The following is a 21,391-nucleotide window of genomic DNA, read 5'->3' on the forward strand; positions in this document are numbered from 1 at the left end:
TGTGAAAGGACAAGAGAATTGGGATGATTGTTGTTTTCCTAATTGCTTTTTATGTTTCAGTGCTGACCGGATTTTCCTTACAACTTGATTATCTCTATTGATCTTTGAGATAGAGATCAATGTTAACACTCAGTTTCTGTCTACCAGCTGCCTTTGATGAGTCAAGCTTTCTAATGAGACACCACGTCTTTCTACTTGAGTGGGTAAAATCAAGAGATGACAAATTTGTTTTCTATTGTCATTCAGTGATTGAATAAGTTTTGTGGCTGTTTCATTGTTGCCATCTTCCTCAAATTCCTTAAGAAGGCTCTCACTCTCTGCCGTCCATCCACGAATATATTCTTTACGGCATCCTCTTGGAATGCAGCACCGAGCAGTACCTTTTATAACTCCAACTAATCTGTCATAGTTATTAAAGGTTGGCTTAATCCATCTTATATTTGCATCAGTTTGTTCTTTAAATTTTTTCCAGTTAGCTTTTTTAAAGTTCCATCTAGGTTTCGGATAAGATAGAATGACAGGAATATACATGCCAATTTGGAGTATGACAGGCTGGTGTTGACTATGAGGGAAACTGTTGAGAACTGAGCGAAGTATCTGGTTTGGAGAGTTTGGGGATTGAGTTATGAAGGAAAGATCTGGAGTATATTCCTTACCCCATCGGGCGGAGATAAAGGTTCTTTTTTCTTTAGCATCATAGGTTAGTTTAAGATTTTCCATGTCCATCCAGTTAACAATTGCCTCCCCATTTAGATCATTTTGTTGATAGCCCCAACATGTGTGATGACTGTTGAAGTCTCCTACGATTACGGTCGGGTGTTGTAAGGATGGTAGAGGAGGAGTGGGCCACGTTGTGTTTGGTGGCTTATACGTTCATTTTAATTGTGACGGTGAAAATGTCATCTCTTGAGCTACAGTCGACTACTGCGTAGTACATAGGTAACTAAGCCATTCATCTCGTGATTATTGTGAGCCACTAACTTGAAGCCTGGGATCTTGCTTCTTTTTCTTAGTTGCATTTCATTGGCTGTATGAGTTTCTTGTAGCGCAATGACATCAATCTGTTGACCTTTCAGAATTTTAGCTAGACACTCGCATTTTGCTCTGCTCATGCCTTCGATGTTAAGATGGCATATTCGAATTGAAGGTCCGATTTTTCGGCTATAGGCTTCCGGGTCCTGATAAGGACAGATTTCCTCATTACTCTGTGCATTATGACCGAGAGGTCTTTTCAGACAGTTCGATCGCATCTCTTCGCCGTTGCTTTCTTAGCACCACCCGGGGGACACGTGTAGGGTAATTTAAGGTTTCACCTACGGACGTAAAGCAACGCTCGTCCCCCACCATAGTCCTAAGATAATTAGTATTTGGCACCGCTGAGGAAGAGAGCAGAGGCTCTCGAAACATGTACATGTACGGTAATTAAATAGAATAAAAGTGTATAAAGTATTGACAAGGCGGAAAATTATTTTATAGAAATTTGTATATAAGTCAATACGGACCAAAATGGTGAAAATAGTCAAAACCGTTCGTTAATCTGGTCTCTCGAGAGGTTGCACCTACCGCTCGGCTCCCCACTGCAGGAAGGTGACGTGGCTCAAAGGAGAGCGCCTAATATTCATGTTTAACTTTATTACTCAATCTGTGTACGGACTTGAATTACCTTATCCAAAGAAGAATGCACAACACCTACCTTTACCGCGGTACACCGTGGTCAACCAAATATTAGTCAATATTAATTATTTATATTTATTTACATTAGTCTAGTACATGTTTCGAGAAACTTAATACATTCCCTTCATCAGCTAGTCAAATTAAAATTCCTGTGCACAAAAAGACCTAGTTAAAAGGGGGCCCCCCAATTAAGAAATCCAAAACTGTTGCCAATACAATTTGACATTCTTAAAAATCGGAGAGTGGATGCATGGAATTTAATTCCGTGCAGTCGAATACGATAAAACTCACAATTCTGTATGAATTAAAATATTGAGCACTATGTTCTTGTTGTGGCATTAAGATCACTGTGTACTTGATGATCTGATGATTTCTTGTAAAATTCAATTGGAGTTAAGAATAAGATAAAATAGTGCAAAAACTTGTTGTCATGCCGAAACCATCCGTTAATGGGTGTGTTATGCAGCTAGGTGATATGAGCTTAAAATGATCTGTAAGAGGGAAAAGTAAAACAGAAACTATAATCGGAAGACTATAACATAATCAAAATGAGAATACAAAGCGTAAAATTATTAAAACTTACCAATATAATGAAACAAGAAGTACGTGAGGCTGTCATGTAACTATTAAGGATATATAACAGCGGCTGAAGTTGTTCGGCGACTGATTGCGGAGTTGCAGTGGGAGGCGCGGTGAACGGACGGAGGAGGGGAGAGTACTGCCCCTGTGTTCTAACGTCATACTTCCCCTCTTACGCGCTTTTCTTCCTTCTCTTTTGCTCTCTTCATAGCGTATTGGGTCACCAATTTAAACAAGTTATCCTCTGCCATGTGCTCGTTAAGACAATTTTCATTATCACATTTTTCTAACATGTAAATTTCTCATTTCTCAAGGTTATTCATTTGTTTACCTTTGTTTAGCGGGTCCATGTCCCGTTCAATATTAGTGAAGTGATGATTGTTTTCGTGCATGTGTTCGCACATAGCAGAGTATCTAGTATGTCTTCGTGCATTCACATGCTCTTTATACCGTACCGACACGCTCCTTCCCAACTGTCCTACATACTTTTTTTCGTAGTCTTGGCAAGACAATATATATACTCCTGACTTACGGAAAATGCTACTGGTGTTTATGCTATTTGAGTTGAACAAAATTTTATTATTATTATTATTATTATTATTATTATTATTATCGGTCCTAAAGGACACATGGATGTTGTGTTTCCTAAAGAGTTTAACCAAGCCATATGATGATTGTTTATTAATATACGTGAATGTAGCAAATTTCTTCTTTTCTTTCCTATTTACAAGTAGAGTGTTAGGTCTATTCACGACCTTACTCTTTATCCTATTGACATAGCTCGTAGGGTAGCCATTTCTTCTGGCAATATCGTGGATAATGTTTATCTCTTTATTAAATTCACTTTTATCTAGTGGCGTTCTTACTGCTCTATTGATCAAGCCGCTTTCTTGTGTTCTCCCGGGTGGTTTGAGTCTTTCCTGATAACATATGTATGTGTAGGCTTCCTGAATACATGGTAAACAAGGTTTTTATATTCAATTGTAAACGTTATGTGTTTTGTCTAAGTTGTTTAACTGGTCTAACAGCTCGTTTCGTTTGAGGTCCTATTCATTAATGATAACGAACGTGTCATCAACAAACCTCAACCATAAATCTAATCCTCTTATTTTACCGATTATTTTATTAGATTCCATGTGGTCCATATATATATCCGCAAGGATGCCAGACACTGGTTTACTTGTTTATACACGTTGTTATTAAAAAGTAAAAAAGTTGTTTTCTAGTGTGAACGTTAATAAGTCTATCTCTACTCTACTCAACGGGCTGTGTGTATTCAAGTTATGTTTAACGATGTTAATAGTCTCCGTAATCAGGATATTTGAGTACATATCTTTAACATCAAAGCAATGGATGGTATTATGTTGCGATAAAATGACGTTTTTTGTCCTGTCACAAAAATCTGTGGTATTGCGGAGGCTAATGTCTACATTAAATCTATATATATATATATATATATATATATATATATATATATATATATATAAATAAGTGTTTTGTCTGTATAATGCTCAGAATTTGAAAAGAATGGTATTTCTGTATTGGTCATGTCCACAGTAGCAAGGAAATGCAATTTTTACTTTTCTGTAATTTCTGTATGTATGTATGTATGTATGTACTCGCATCACTAGAAAACGGCTGAAGAGAATTTAATGAAAATTATCTCCATTCAAAAAATCATTTGTTTTACTAACGTATCTTCTTTATTCAACAAAACTACAGTATTACCCTTATGAGCCTTTGTAATGACTATGTTATCTTTGATTTTCTTGTTGATCATTCGGAGATTATATTTGTTTTGACATCTGCGTTAGTCTTCGTCAGATAAAGAAGGACCCCACTAACAATATGCAAAAGACATTTAAGCAAATTTTAACTAATACTAACTTCCTGATGGATTCGAAAGAAGCAAAACGCTTGGAAAATATGAACCCAGGATTACCCAAATTGAGGGTAATGCCTAAGGTACAGAAAGACCGGTCGTAAACTTCAGAAACTGTCCCACATATAAAACGGCCATATTTATACACATGTTTTTAAAGAAATATTATAGACTAGCTGATGTACCCGTGATTCGCTACGGAATTCTTCATTGTATACAGAATTCTAGCTTGGGTAGCGAACTCGTTGTGAGCAAGATAGCTCTTAACGTTACCCTAGGAACCGGGCGAGTTGGCCGTGCGTGCAGAGGCGCGCGGCTGTGAGCTTGCATCCGGGAGATAGTAGGTTCGAATCCCACTATCGGCAGCCCTGAAAATGGTTTTCCGTGGTTTCCCATTTTCACACCAGGCAAATGCTGGGACTGTACCTTAATTAAGGCCACGGACGCTTCCTTCCAACTCCTAGGCCTTTCCTATCCCATCGTCGCCATAAGACCTATCTGTGTCGGTGCGACGTAAAGCCCCTAGCAAAAAAAAGTTACCCTAGAAACGTGACGGGGAAGTCACCAAACGTCTTTTCTCATATTAAGACTGAGTTGGGGAATTTTCACTGTAATGGTAGACCCGCTTGCATATCATCAGTCACAATCAGGTTGGGGAGCTTTCATTATAATGGTAGACACTCACTCTCCACCTGCCTTTTTACATCCTCAGAAAGACTGTCTTAGTGGTTTTCCCAACTGAAATGAATATAAGAATGACGTCAGTAGGAATGGCGTCATTAAAAGGAATGCTTTCATATGAAATATTCGATCAAATGAAAAGCCACACAATTTCTCACTTTTAACGAACAGGACTAGGCTTACACGTTATAATTCTAATGTTAGGTCCGTATTGAAATGTACGTAAATACAAAGTGTGTTACAAGTGTTATTTTTTATATCCACCTATTCAATACAAAGAGATCTTTTTAGAAATTAAATAGTATTATAAAATGTTAAGGGACATGTTTCGCCCATATTAAGGGCATCATCAGCCTCAAACTCAAACCTGTATGGTGAAAAATCAGGATCCTGATTGCTCTTACAAGTCATAAAAAGATGATATCATTGTAGGTGTCTGTCCAAACATACAAATTGTTAGAATGTCCTTGGCTAAAATTGCAGTATCAAGCTGCATGTCAAAAGTTCACACGATTATACTTTCTGGAGCGTTGAAAAACTTGTTGGGGTAGAGTAATAAACAGCTCAGTCTTTATAATGAAACAGAATGTGCCTCCTTGAATATTCCTGTTAGAGGATCAGAAAAAACAAAGCTGATAAACTGTCACAGATGCCAATTTCGTATGTTGTGAAAAGACAACAGCCTTTTTAAGTGGCTGTTCAACTGGGTATAGTCTATTTAACGTGCTGAAGGAGTGAAAGTTGAATGCGTTATGATAAGATAACTGTCTTCTTTAAGTAATTGTGGGAGTAAGGAAAAAGCATTCGGTTGTCTATAGATGTATTTATCTTGTTTGAAGGAGCGAAAGTCGAAGGTTTTTCGACGCTGATAGAGTCTGTAACAAGAGGAGAGTGAATGCTTAGGAAGATATTTTTGAAGAGAATGTGGGTTTAACAAATAAAACATGGAAAATGTATAAAACACTTACCCTTTCGTCTGTAAAGATGTAAATTAGTTATGGAACGGTTAGTTGAAGAAAAACAACGTTATGTGTAGGTTCATTTATTTCTTTGACTGTTATGCAGTTGCTATGGTAGCGTTGAATGCCTGGCACTTGTGCTTCTAGTATTGTATCGATGTGAGATTGGCGGAGGAGGATGTGGTGGAGGGGAGGGGGTAGGCGGAGCATTAAATTTATGTGTTGTTGGTTGCGAGAGATTTGCATGGTCGGACAGGGAGGGATTCGTGTTGGGTTGCGGGAGAATTGTGGGGACGGACATGAAGGGAATCAAGTTAGTTAAAGTAGTGGAGGTTCTAGAAGATGTTAACTTAAGATTTTTAAGAATGTAGTTATGTTTTGAATTTAGAGTTTGCAATAATTTGGGTAAACTTTCGTATAATGGATTCTTGACTTCAATTAAATCATTGAGGTTTAGATTTTTGTTGTAGTATTGGTCCAAAAATATATAGATGGTTTCAAGTTCATTCATCAACTTTGTCTACTCTTTTAATAATTGTGAGGTCTCTTTCTATCGGCGTGAAGTGATGTCCTGTTTCTTTCATATGGGAGCTCATAGCTGAAAATTTATTGTGCTTAATGGCATTATAGTGTTCTAAGTACCTAGTTTGAAAACTCCGGCCTGTTTGACCAATATAAGAGACGTTGCATTGCGTGCAGGTGAGCCTGTATATGCCTGAGCCTGAGTAAATGTTTTGCTTGAATTGACTGTGTTGTGATTAAAAAATAATTTTTGGTTAGTGTTTGTTGTCCTAAGAGCTATACTGGTATTTTTGAATTTTATTGGGTTCAAGACCTGGTGAAAGTTTGGATTGTTGTAGGTGAAGGTAACGAATTTGGATTTTTTAGGTTTGTCAGGGATGAGGTTTGTTGTTAATTTGAATTTGACCTTATTTATTAAACGGTTAATCATTTCAGGTTTATATCCATTGATTGTTGCTAAATCCTTTATATAATTTAGTTCTGTTTGAAGGTTCTTGGGTGTTAGAGGGATTTTTAAAGCTCTGTAAATTAAACTGTGGAATGTGGCCAATTTATGGGAGTTAGGATGTAAAGAGGTATTTTTGATTGTTAATGGGGTGTGAGTAGGTTTTCTGTAAATATTAAAATCGAAGTTGCCATTAAGAAGAGTTACTGTGAGATCTAGGAAATGTAAGGATCCCCTGACTTCATCTTCCTTGGTGAATTTAACACTGTATTTTGGTCTAGGTTGTTTAAATAATTTAAAATATCGGTACTGTTGTTGAGATCTTTACTGATTATTACGAATGTGTCGTCTACATACCGAAGCCATAAGGTAAGGCCTTTTATTTTATTTATTATTTTATAATGTTCTAAAGAATCTAAATAGATGTCAGCTAAGATGCCCGATAAGGGATCACCCATAGCTAGGCCATCTTGGTGGTAAATGTTACCATTAAAAGTGAAATAGTTATTTTTTAGCACAACATTTAGGATTTTTATGAAGTCTTCTAATTCAAACTTGCTGAGGTTGCTGTGTTTTGCGAGAATGTCTTTGATAATATTTAGTTTCCTTTGTTGGTACATTAGAATACATATTAGTAATGTCAAAAGAGCACATAATGTGGTTTGCTAGTAAGGTGAATTTTTTAAAAATTTTGCAGAAGTCTTTTGAATTTTTTAAAGGGAATTTATTGTTAAATTTGTAATGCCTTTTTACAAAATAGTGGATATATTTTGAGGTTTTGTATGTCGGACTACTTCTACAGTTGATGATTGGGCGTATGGGTGTGTTTTTCTTATGTAATTTAGGCAATGCTCTGGCTGTGGGGGTTTTAGGGTTCATAAAGATTAGTTTTTGTTGTTCTTGTTCATTGAGTAAAAATCTGGAATTCTTTAATAGTGTTTTTAAATTTCATTGTACTTTTATTGTGGGGTTTTTATGGACTATTGTGTAAATCTCATTTGTGAAAAATTCTTCCGTTTTTTCAATGTAATCTTTCTTATTAATTAAAACAGTAGTCCCTCCTTTATCGGCTTTAGTTACTATTATGTTGTTATCTTTTATTTTGTTTTTAACCTCTTTAATTAATTTTGAATGATTGAGAACAGCGTTTTTATTTAAACCTTCAATTAGTGTTTTTTTATCTCGTATCTAGTGTCATTTTGTAATTCCAGAGGAAGTTTTGAAATATTCGTCTCGACTAAGATGCCCGATAAGGGATCACCCATAGCTAGGCCATCTTGGTGGTAAATTTTACCATTAAAAGTGAAATAGTTGTTTTTTAGCACAAAATTTAGGATTTTTATGAAGTCTTCTAATTCAAACTTGCTGAGGTTGCTGTGTTTTGCGAGAATGACACTTGGCCACATTTCACAGTTTAATTTACAGAGCTTTAAAAATCCCTCTAACACCCAAGAACCTTCAAACAGAACTAAATTATATAAAGGATTTAGCAACAATCAATGGATATAAACCTGAAATGATTAACCGTTTAATAAATAAGGTCAAATTCAAATTAACAACAAACCTCATCCCTGACAAACCTAAAAAATCCAAATTCGTTACCTTCACCTACAACAATCCAAACTTTCACCAGGTCTTGAACCCAATAAAATTCAAAAATACCAGTATAGCTCTTAGGACAACAAACACTAACCAAAAATTATTTTTTAATCACAACACAGTCAATTCAAGCAAAAACATTTACTCAGGCTCAGGCATATACAGGCTCACCTGCACGCAATGCAACGTCTCTTATATTGGTCAAACAGGCCGGAGTTTTCAAACTAGGTACTTAGAACACTATAATGCCATTAAGCACAATAAATTTTCAGCTATGAGCTCCCATATGAAAGAAACAGGACATCACTTCACGCCGATAGAAAGAGACCTCACAATTATTAAAAGAGTAGACAAAGTTGATGAATGAACTTGAAACCATCTATATATTTTTGGACCAATACTACAACAAAAATCTAAACCTCAATGATTTAATTGAAGTCAAGAATCCATTATACGAAAGTTTACCCAAATTATTGCAAACTCTAAATTCAAAACATAACTACATTCTTAAAAATCTTAAGTTAACATCTTCTAGAACCTCCACTACTTTAACTAACTTGATTCCCTTCATGTCCGCCCCCACAATTCTCCCGCAACCCAACACGAATCCCTCCCTGTCCGACCATGCAAATCTCTCGCAACCAACAACACATAAATTTAATGCTCCGCCTACCCCCTCCCCTCCACCACATCCTCCTCCGCCAATCTCACATCGATACAATACTAGAAGCACAAGTGCCAGGCATTCAACGCTACCATAGCAACTGCATAACAGTCAAAGAAATAAATGAACCTACACATAACGTTGTTTTTCTTCAACTAACCATTCCATAACTAATTTACATCTTTACAGACGAAAGGGTAAGTGTTTTATACATTTTCCATGTTTTATTTGTTAAACCCACATTCTCTTCAAAAATATCTTCCTAAGCATTCACTCTCCTCTTGTTACAGACTCTATCAGCGTCGAAAAACCTTCGACTTTCGCTCCTTCAAACAAGATAAATACATCTATAGACAACCGAATGCTTTTTCCTTACTCCTACAATTACTTAAGGAAGACAGTTATCTTATCATAACGCATTCGACTTTCACTCCTTCAGCACGTTAAATAGACTATAGGCAGCTGAACAGTCACTTAAAAAGGCTGTTGTCTTTTCACAACATACGAAATTGGCATCTGTGACAGTTTATCAGCTTTGCTTTTTCTGATCCTCTAACAGGAATATTCAAGGAGGCACATTTCTGTTTCATTATAAAGACTGAGCTGTTTATTACTCTACCCCAACAAGTTTTTCAACGCTCCAGAAAGTATAATCGTGTGAACTTTTGACATGCAGCTTGATACTGCAATTTTAGCCAAGGACATTCTAACAATTTGTATGTTTGGACAGACACCTACAATGATATCTTTTTATGACTTGTAAGAGCAATCAGGATCCTGATTTTTCACCATACAGGTTTGAGTTTGAGGCTGATGCTGCCCTTAATATGGGCGAAACATGTCCCTTAACATTTTATAATACTATTTAATTTCTAAAAAGATCTCTTTGTATTGAATAGGTGGATATAAAAAGTAATAACACTTGTTTGTATTCAGGACTAAGCTGCCAATCTAACAGTCCACAGTTCCAGAGCTGGTATGACCAAGCTGCAGACTGCCGTGAGCCGTGAACACTCTTCGTCCATTTTCAGCGGAGAGGGGTTCGAATAGTGGCGACTCCCAGGGCAAAAACTATGCCCTTTTAGTGATCTGTTTCCTAGGAGTACGCGATGAGTCGGAAAGTATCAATTCACTACACTGGCGGCAGAAAAATCTATCTGAATTTGAGGCAAATTTTTCCTCCAAGCCAGAGGAGAAACCTGTTCACTGCTAATTTGGAATAAAATGAATGAAGAATTTAATAAAAGTGAAGAGGAAGAAGCTTTTCTTAAGAAACGGCTCTTTTCAGTGTTGAATTTTTAGTTATTTAGTGAATTGTGTTGCAATACTTTGGAATAGCCCTAATTGTGATTCTAGACCATGCCATACTAATACTACTACTACTACTACTACTACTACTCAGTGAGCCTATGCCTTAAGCAAGTCGACTGCTCATTCAAAACAGCGTGTCAGAGTAGGGATCGAATATCTGGAATACTATGATGAACCAGTTTGTTACGTACCAGCTGTATCAGAAAATGTATGAACCAGAGGAATGGCATGCTAAAGAAGAAAGTTTTCCAACTCCCTGTCTATTTCCCGCTAATATTCCATCAGGCTATTGTACTCGGTACGCAGCAGTAATCCCATCTATCAGAGTTGAGAGGCAGCATAAGAGACACAGAACATCACAACAAACAATGGTCGATGTAATGTTATTATTGATCAGTGTTATATGCTTTCGATATTGCAGGCCTTCACATTTAGTTTTATTCCGACTCTGAAATACCACTCTTATCATAGTCGGTACGTTAAAACTGAATAAAACATAAATGACCGGAAATTGTATTCTCTATAACTTTTGTTATGTAGTACTTTTCGATAGGACCAATAACATAGGTATTTAAAAGTTACATTTTAGGCGCCTTCCCCTAAAGTACAATTTCATCCAGGGTGAATAAAATTGTTTATAGCTTAGACTGTTGTTTCTTATTCCCCGACTCTATATACCGATTTTCATTCAATTTTGTTAACCCATTTTCTCGTGGCTCGGCGTTGATATGGACTAGCAACAAAAATACAACTTCATGAATATCTGTGTTATCATAGCCGGTACGGTAAAAATGTGTAACACATAAATGGTCGGAAATTTAATTCTATATATCTTTGGTGATGTAGTATTTATCGATATGACCACTGATAATATAAATATTTGAGAATTCCATTTTAGGCCTTCCACTGAACTACCATTCCACTCAGCGTGAATTAAATGATTGATAGCCTAGACTGTAGTGGCTCATTCTCCGACTTTGCATACCAATTTTAATGAGATAGGACCACTAATAACGTAAATATTTAAGAATTAAGATTTAGGCCTTCCCCCTAAAGTACCATTTCACTCAGTGTGAATAAAATTATTTATAGCCTAGATTGTAGTGACTTATTCCCCGACTTTGCATACCACTTTTATTAAGATAGGACCACTAATAAAATAAATATTTGAAAATTAAATTTTATGCCTTCCCCTAAACTACCATTTCAATCAGCGCGAATAAAATTATTTCTAGCCTAGATTGTAGAGACTTATTCGTCGACTTTGCACACCGATTTTCATTAAATTCTCTTCAGCCGTTTTCTAGTGATGCGTGAACATACATACATACATACATACATACATACATACATACATACATACATACATACATACAGACAGACAGGCAGGCAGACAGACAGACAGAAATTACAGAAAAGTAAAAATTGCATTTCCTTGCTACTGTGGACATGACCAATACAGAAATACCATTCTTTTCAAATTCTGAGCATTATACAGACAAAACACTTATTTATATATATATATATATATATAGATTTAATGTAGACATTAGCTTCCGCAATACCACAGATTTTTGTGACAGGACAAAAAACGTCATTTTATCGCAACATAATACCATCCATTGCTTTGATGTTAAAGATATGTACTCAAATATCCTGATTACGGAGACTATTAACATCGTTAAACATAACTTGAATACACACAGCCCGTTGAGTAGAGTAGAGATAGACTTATTAACGTTCACACTAGAAAACAACTTTTTTACTTTTAATAACAACGTGTATAAACAAGTAAACGGGTTGGCCATGGGATCACCAGTGTCTGGCATCCTTGCGGATATATATATGGACCACATGGAATCTAATAAAATAATCGGTAAAATAAGAGGATTAGATTTATGGTTGAGGTTTGTTGATGACACGTTCGTTATCATTAATGAACAGGACCTCAAACGAAACGAGCTGTTAGACCAGTTAAACAACTTAGATAAACACATAACGTTTACAACTGAATATAAAAACCTTGTTTACCATGTATTCAGAAAGCCTACACATACATATGTTATCAGGAAAGACTCAAACCACCCGGGAGAACACAAGAAAGCGGCTTGATCAATAGAGCAGTAAGAACGCCACTAGATAAAAGTGAATTTAATAAAGAGATAAACATTATCCACGATATTGCCAGAAGAAATGGCTACCCTACGAGCTATGTCAATAGGATAAAGAGTAAGGTCGTGAATAGACCTAACACTCTACTTGTAAATAGGAAAGAAAAGAAGAAATTTGCTACATTCACTTATATTAATAAACAATCATCATATGGCTTGGTTAAACTCTTTAGGAAACACAACATCCACGTATCCTTTAGGACCGATAATAATAATAATAATAATAATAATAATAATAATAATAATAATAAAATTTTGTTCAACTCAAATAGCATAAACACCAGTAGCATTTTCCGTAAGTTAGGAGTATATATATTGTCTTGCCAAGACTACGAAAAAAAGTATGTAGGACAGTTGGGAAGGAGCGTGTCGGTACGGTATAAAGAGCATGTGAATGCACGAAGACATACTAGATACTCTGCTATGTGCGAACACATGCACGAAAACAATCATCACTTCACTAATATTGAACGGGACATGGACCCGCTAAACAAAGGTAAACAAATGAATAACCTTGAGAAATGAGAAATTTACATGTTAGAAAAATGTGATAATGAAAATTGTCTTAACGAGCACATGGCAGAGGATAACTTGTTTAAATTGGTGACCCAATACGCTATGAAGAGAGCAAAAGAGAAGGAAGAAAAGCGCGTAAGAGGGGAAGTATGACGTTAGAACACAGGGGCAGTACTCTCCCCTCCTCCGTCCGTTCACCGCGCCTCCCACTGCAACTCCGCAATCAGTCGCCGAACAACTTCAGCCGCTGTTATATATCCTTAATAGTTACATGACAGCCTCACGTACTTCTTGTTTCATTATATTGGTAAGTTTTAATAATTTTACGCTTTGTATTCTCATTTTGATTATGTTATAGTCTTCCGATTATAGTTTCTGTTTTACTTTTCCCTCTTACAGATCATTTTAAGCTCATATCACCTAGCTGCATAACACACCCATTAACGGATGGTTTCGGCATGACAACAAGTTTTTGCACTATTTTATCTTATTCTTAACTCCAATTGAATTTTACAAGAAATCATCAGATCATCAAGTACACAGTGATCTTAATGCCACAACAAGAACATAGTGCTCAATATTTTAATTCATACAGAATTGTGAGTTTTATCGTATTCGACTGCACGGAATTAAATTCCATGCATCCACTCTCCGATTTTTAAGAATGTCAAATTGTATTGGCAACAGTTTTGGATTTCTTAATTGGGGGGCCCCCTTTTAACTAGGTCTTTTTGTGCACAGGAATTTTAATTTTAATTTGACTAGCTGATGAAGGGAATGTATTAAGTTTCTCGAAACATGTACTAGACTAATGTAAATAAATATAAATAATTAATATTTGGTACATATTTGTTGTGATAAAGTCAATACGGATCAAATACCGGCCACTATGGTCAAGATTATTAATAGAAATATTACATTACTCGAGCCCAATTTCCCAAAAGACGAATAGCAAGGCATGCTTTACAACTGGAACCATCTTCTGTTAACACCTATGAGGGCGACACTTTCATAAATGCAGGTGCTGGCAAAAGAAAGGAGAGGGCCACTATGGGTTGAGACTTGCAAACCTAATGCACGTTGCTCACGGTAAAATTTTCTGTCAAATTTATTGTACAATAATTTAATTTTGTAAAATTTCTGTTGCTCACGGTAAAATTCAAGTTTTACAAAACCTTTGATAAATCTTTTCATAAAACAGGATATGTTCTATTCTGTAAAATTAATTTTACAAAACGAACCAATCAGTGAAGCTGACATCACGATGATGCTGGCGCTACGTTGTGAGAAGATTGTGAAGCTCGATAGTAAACAAACACTTCTTTGTAAAATGGCAGGACCTGGGTGGACTAGTGTTTTACTGGACGAATACCAGAAATATCCATATTTGTACAAGGTTAAAAGGGCACTTTGCCACAATAGAAATGCAAGAAGAGAGGCAGAAAACACAATCGCCGAATTCCTATATGAATGTTGGTCTTCTAACCTCAACTAATTTTCGACCAAGGACAGCAATCCTCTACCTTCTTCTCTTCTTTTGATCCAATCCCGAGTCCAGCATTTCCTGGCATTTCTTTTCTTCCTTTTTACCACCGTACAACACATAATTGCAGCTAAAGCAGCAAGTTTTGCTTTGTTTGTTGGAGCCATACTCTCAAACACACTAAGTTGAACAGCTGATTCTTGGTTTACAAGTTTATCGATAGATGGCAGCACATATACATCTTAGTTCAGAAGTGAGTTCATAGGTGGTCATCCCTATGTTTCCACGGATTTTATAAAATAATTTTACCGTGAGCAACACAACTTGTTTTCACCAAATTTTTATAAAATTAATTGTACAACAAATTTTACGAAACATTTTACCGTGAGCAATAGGAATAATACTGTCAGAGTTGGAAGCAAGGGAACCACACTCCCTAGTGGACGTACCCAATGGGGAGCACAGAGGAGAGATGAATGCTTAGCACCCCACCCCACCAAAAAAGTGCATTACAAATTGTAGTTTATTCCATTAAAAATTCAGTGGAAAAATTACATAACTTAAAAGAAAAACTCTAATAACAGTAGAAAAATTGCTATACATTCAACTAAATCAGTGGGATGGAGTGGCTGGCTCAACCTCTCTCCCTCCTCTTCCATCTTAACATGTACTGTGGAAACAAGGGAGAAGACAAAATGAAAGTTGGAACAGCTCAAATATTTATTCTTATCCAAACAGAAATACATCAAACAGTTATAAAAATATATATCCCACTTTTTTAAATCTACTCTTAACATACTGATTATTTTTATACAGAGTAAGCGTATCCCTGATGTGGTTTTCTACATGATGCCATGTTACAAAACTATATTTGATTGGAGAGGAAGAAAAATTACTGGCTCTGAGGTTAGATTTTACAGCACACAGAACGACATGTTTCATGGTCATTGGTCAGCCCATAGAGGTATGGAGAGCTACTGGAATAGAGTCAAAGAAGCTATGGAATAAAGATATTCAGAAAATTACTGGCAGAGAACAGCCGAAAACCATTCCACCTGAAAGAAAATTGGGAGAAACTACTTGGAGAAGACGCCACAGAATTAGTAAATGTCTGAGCATAGGCACCTCGTTTTTGGGACAATATGGTATCTATATGAATATGATTTTAACATTTCTCAGGAAGAGGTTGCTTGCTTGTTTTTTTAAAGGGGCCTAACATCTAGGTCATTGGCCCTTTGGGAATTATCCTGATGAAATCAGAAGTCTGCTACAAAGAAACAAAGTGCAAGTCAATGAAAAGAGAGGTATAAGTTAGGGATTCGAACCATGGGACCGATTGAGTGTGTAACACTGTACTGCTCCTCTATGTTAACCAACCTGCTGTCTATAACATTTATACTGTGTAATATTTTATAAGAATTACTGATTGGCTTTTAGCACTGTCACTGTGATTGTGTTTTAACATGAAGACTACATTTTCCAGTATGATCTCAGATCCCACCCATAAGTTTTCTAATTTAAATTTTGTCTAAATATATATTTTAAATTCATCTTTACAAAATTAATGTTTTTTTTTTTACTCCATTTTTTCCCCCTTTAATGTCGGTATTAGTTTTCAAGCTGTGGATATTTTCATGTACCTTGCTCGTCTTATTCGTCGCCGAGTGTGCCAGAGATCACTCCAGACTCAAATGGCGCTGTATCTGGGCTGATCGTTTGCACGATCTGTGATGTCGGGATGTGGCATCACTTGCATTACCTGTTGAGTACGTATCTGAGACTAAGCTTTGTGAAGCACAGCTACGACGACAGGAACTGCTCTTGATTATCCGAGTGGACCAAGGCTATACTCAGACAAAATGGGCGGCCACTAAAAACCTGTATTAGAAATTAGACTAACTGTTTACTCACTGGTGAGCTGTTCTCATCACGCTCCTCACTTTGACTCTACAACCACAAAAACAATATTTTTCCACCTCTGTATTACGTTTTCCTCATCTGTCATTTATGTTTGTTGGGATACGTATGCTTCAATTTCTCCCATCACCAACAGTCGGTTCAACAACACCTAAATTACTGCCCAATTTTTGATGCATTCACCACGATCTAACCATTTAATAGCATTAAGCTTGTGATAACACCACATTCATTTGACCAACAACCGATGTAGCGATTACAGTACTCACAAATCAAGCTTTGAAAAGTGACAAATGACTGTTTTGTGGATGGAAACATGATCAGCCTCTACTATATTTTATAAGACCAGGGGTTTTTAAAGTATACATACAGCAACTGCCACTCAGCTGCAGAGAGGGACGCAGATACAGTTTGCAATTAAATCATTGTGAAGAAGCTGACAGGTTACTTCTTTTTCCATTTGTTCACTTCAGCTTTAATTTTCATGATGTGCTTGGGGTAGGTCCGACAGCAGCCTCCAATATAACGCACTCCCAAGTCGAGCCATTCGTGAACATATTCCTCAACAGGACGGCACTCCTGTCCTTCCAACCACCTGTAAAAACAGAACTTCCTCATTAACCTGGTCAAAATAAAATGTAGTGTGTATCAAGAGTTGAGAATGACAACAGCAGAGAGGGTGAAACAGCAAGGAGTCTGCTCCACATGAACTTTGTGCAGGCATTTGGAACTGAACCCAGCTCTTCAGAGGGCACATCACCCTTCATGGTAACATGATGCACAGTAATAAGCAATACTAGTTGCTACATGTTGGATTGTAAAGCCCTCACTCTGGCAACAGCGAGTACATTTGAGCCACCTTTCATTCTGGAGCCTCGAAGTGGAAACAGGACCCAAGTTTCAAGGTAGGGTGTGAGACTTCCTGACGGCACCAACTTATATCAATTTCCTCGGTCTGCCTGCCCACAAGGCCTCCAGTAGATAGCTTTCTGGGGTCGCTTTTATCCAGCTTCCATCAAACTCTCAAACTCACCAACGTCTAAATGAGTGAAAGTCTGAACTCGAATGTTTCAACATGTGAAATTTTAAAGAGAAAAGTGAAGCCCATCTGATTCCTCCAATACATGTGACAGATGTGGAAACTACATACCTAGTCCATATAAACCACAAGGAGTTTTATGAGAACTTCTTTCCATCTTACATGATAAAAGAAATACAAAGTATTTTATGATATCTTCAGCAAGAAAACTGCATCTTACATTTTACATGTTGGCAATGAAGGAAACAAACATGGCCAAACAAGACCATTCGCTTGTGGGACACCAAGTGGAGAAATACTACAAATGGAAGCATAACAAAGTCAAACTTTCCTAATGTATGGAGTAGATTGGCATGGACTCACTCAGTTCCATCATTGCAACATTCTCCTTCTCCATTAAATTCTGGTTTTTCCTGTCAGGGGCATAAGATGTATAATTCCCACCTTCATAATATTAATTGCTGGTTGCCCACTTTATCACAGCTCCTCCAGCACAAGAACTGCGCATCGCTTTTAGCAAGGCTGATAATTACGCCACTCACTTTAGGCTATTGTTACAATTGGGTCGCCACTCCCAAAGGCATTTTTGAGGTACTACCAGCAATTATTCAGGCTGTTCCTTACATGGGGAACAGACGCTGCTGATGAATAGGGTACTCATACTATTCCCCGAGCACCGGGCTGTCACTTCCGCAACCTCCACCCTTCTGAAGTCCATCTTCGCTCGGAACCCTGAGCTGGGACCCTTACTGGATGCTACACACCAAAGATGAGAACTTCACACTTGAGATGCTGCAGGGCATCCACGCAATAAGTGAAAAGTAGCAGATTCAAATGTGGTATCAATTTATATAGTCATTTTTTTTTTTTTTTTTTTTGCTAGGAGCTTTACGTCGCACCGACACAGATAGGTCTTATGGCGACGATGGGATAGGAAAGGCCTAGGAGTTGGAAGGAAGCGGCCGTGGCCTTAATTAATGTACAGCCCCAGCATTTGCCTGGTGTGAAAATGGGAAACCACGGAAAACCATTTTCAGGGCTGCCGATAGTGGGATTCGAACCTACTATCTCCCGGATGCAAGCTCACAGCCGCGCGCCTCTACGCGCACGGCCAACTCGCCCGGTAATTTATATAGTCAATACCGACGAATATGAACATGGATGTAATGTTAATTCTCTAAAAAATAGGCACTACATTACTGTACCTTAGTTAGTGCCACCGAATTTGATAGCTCCACTGGCTGAGGGCATGCGGCACTATTTGAAATGCAGGAAAATGAACAAGGAATAGAGCCTTAATAAGGTAGCAAGAAAATACACAGTTCAAAAAATTAGGAGAACATGTTTCGTAACGTCTGGTATGTGAACGTTAATTTGGGAGATGATATTCCAATGCTCATACAGCATATCTTCAAATCTTAACTACTCAGGGTATGTCAAATCGAAGTTATACTCCATCTGTAAGCATAGCCATGCATTAAACTGTCAGGTGACCCCTCAAAACGAAGTGAATAGCAGTGCGTCCGTGTGTTGTTAGGTACACAGACTATTGCGGTCATTTGAGCATGTTGTACGTAAACCAGCACATCCCATGAGACATTTTAACAAGGTTCAATTCGCAAGGGGCGTCACTTCGATCCAGGAGGATGGACTTTTCGTCGTGTTGCTGTGGATCTCAATGTCTCTCGGTCAGTTATTCAATGCTTGTGGAATCCCTACATTGAGACAGGCCAGTCCACAAGGAGGGATGGACAAGGTCGTGGACGCATTACAACCCGACTGGATGACCGATATCTGACTATCTGTGCATTGCGGCATCGTTCAGTAACTGCCAGAGAACTGCAACAAGACCTCAGGAGGGTCACTGGAGTCACTGTGTCTGACCAGACAGTAACGAACAGGTTAAGAGAAATATCTTTACGACCCAGACGTCCTGTTCGAGTGCCCTGTTTAACGCAGCAACATCGCGCAGCTCGCCTTCTATTTGCTCGTACCCACGTCAACTGGCAACTTTGCCAATGGAGACCTGTGTTGTTCACAGACGAGTCCAGATTTCCCCTGACACAGTGTGATGGATGTGAACATGTACAGAGACACCATGGTGAGCAGTACATGCCAAATGTTGTCCAGGAAGGCGACCCATTCGGACAAGGTTAGGTGATTGTGTGGGGTGGCATCAGTACTGATGGCCGTACAGATCTTGTCGTCCTCCATGGAAATCTTACTGCTGTGGGGTACATTCAGCAGATATTGCTACAGCATGTGTTGGTTGCTGCATACGGTGTTGGCCCTGAATTCATACTCGTGCACGACAATGCCAGGGCTCATGTAGCACGCATCATCGGAGCTGTCTTGCGAGAACTGGACATTCAAGAGATCGAATAGCCAGCAGTGAGTCCCTGACCTTAATCCCGTCAAGAATGTGTGGGATAGGCTTGACAGAAGTGTTCGTGGGCGTCCTGTTCCACCACAGACTCTCCAAGACCTCAAACAGGTTCTCATTGAAGAATGGGACCTGATACCGCAACGTGACCTCCGTCGACTTATACAGAGCATGCCACATAGGTACCAAGCTCATGGAGGACATATACCATACTGAAGCTCTCCAAGTGTGATAAAAATCCATCCTGGAGGACTGTTATGACTTTGTTTTCGCTCCTATTTGGACATTTCCGTTTGTGTTCCGAAAATGAACACGAATCCATCAATGTTCTTTTGTATACTTCAACGCTAAAGAATAAAGGTTAAGTTGGTAATATACCTGGGTGTTTTGTGGAGCATGGCATACGTTCCCCCAATTTTTTTGAACTGTGTACTTAAGAATAATGGAGATGAATATATCCACAACACACTTACCCAAGTTTTACATCATAAATTTCTCCACTGTTTGGATAAACAACTAATGGTATTATGTCAGAGTTGTTAGTGTTGATGCCATTCATCAGAGGTGATACAAATTTTGGATTCAAACAGTTAGCTCCAACTGCCACCAGCTGAGAAGTAGTTTGCACCCAACAGCTTCGAACGGCATCTTGAAATGTTTCTCCGTGTGATGTGTGTAGCTCATCCTGATAGGATCAAACAAAATACACAATAAGAAAGTCATCAATAACATGAGTCAGGTTGTCGAGCCAGTACAAGTCAAAGGTGGTAAAGAATGGCACATGATCATAGCTGTGAATTAATGATTCTTTCGCAAGGACGATATGAATATTAAGTAAATTCATGAAAGATTTCTTGCCTAAATAAGAGATTTACGGTGTGTAACAGTATTCAGTATTTTATGCATCAAAACTCTGCTTCATTTACATACAATGAAATACAGCCTAGTTGAACGTCCCCTTAAAGCAACAGTCAAACTACAAAATGCTACATCATTGAACACAACAATGCAGAGGCAAGTTTCCTTCTGTATTCCTCACACAATGTCGATCCGTATCGTGCCAGTTAATGTGTTTTTCCAATCCCTGCAAGTATTCTTGCTGCCATCTCTGCCACAACCGCTGCCGGATTTTCTGCAGACAAGTGGTTGTCAGGTTCTCTCAACACATCCCTTTGCAAAGGTTGCATGATCGAGTCGCTTAGAAGAAAATGTGCAGGTGTTAGGATTTGTAAACCATTTGGATTGTTCGGCAAGCGAGTAAGGGGGCGTGAATTTAGTACAGCCTCAGTGTAGGTTTCCTTGAAGGTTAGCATGCATCCCTGTGTTTCACTTAGCAAGTGCCTTAGCTGCTTCCCACAATCCCCCTAAGTGGGGTGATCGGGGAGGAATGAAATAGGATTCCTTGAAGGTTAGCATGCATCCCTGTGTTTCACTTAGCAAGTGCCTTAGCTGCTTCCCACAATCCCCCTAAGTGGGGTGATCGGGGAGGAATGAAATAGGATTCCTTGAAGGTTAGCATGCATCCCTGTGTTTCACTTAGCAAGTGCCTTAGCTGCTTCCCACAAT

General features: G+C 38.0%; 1 protein-coding gene across 1 annotated transcript in view; it reads right to left on the reverse strand.

Moving 5' to 3' along the window:
- Window positions 1–15,182: 15,182 nt before the first annotated feature.
- LOC136877193 (homocysteine S-methyltransferase) overlaps window positions 15,183–21,391 on the reverse strand; it is a 110,063-nt gene continuing 103,854 nt past the window's right edge. The window contains exons 5-6 of the mRNA XM_067151006.2: window positions 20,299–20,510; window positions 15,183–16,998 (exon numbers count right to left, since the gene is read on the reverse strand). Of these exons, the coding sequence (XP_067007107.2) occupies window positions 16,848–16,998; window positions 20,299–20,510 (363 nt within the window). The 3' untranslated portion in view covers window positions 15,183–16,847. The remainder of the gene's footprint in view (window positions 16,999–20,298; window positions 20,511–21,391) is intronic.

The sequence above is a fragment of the Anabrus simplex genome, chromosome 7 (genome assembly GCF_040414725.1).
Source record: "Anabrus simplex isolate iqAnaSimp1 chromosome 7, ASM4041472v1, whole genome shotgun sequence".
Classification (NCBI taxonomy): domain Eukaryota; kingdom Metazoa; phylum Arthropoda; class Insecta; order Orthoptera; family Tettigoniidae; genus Anabrus; species Anabrus simplex.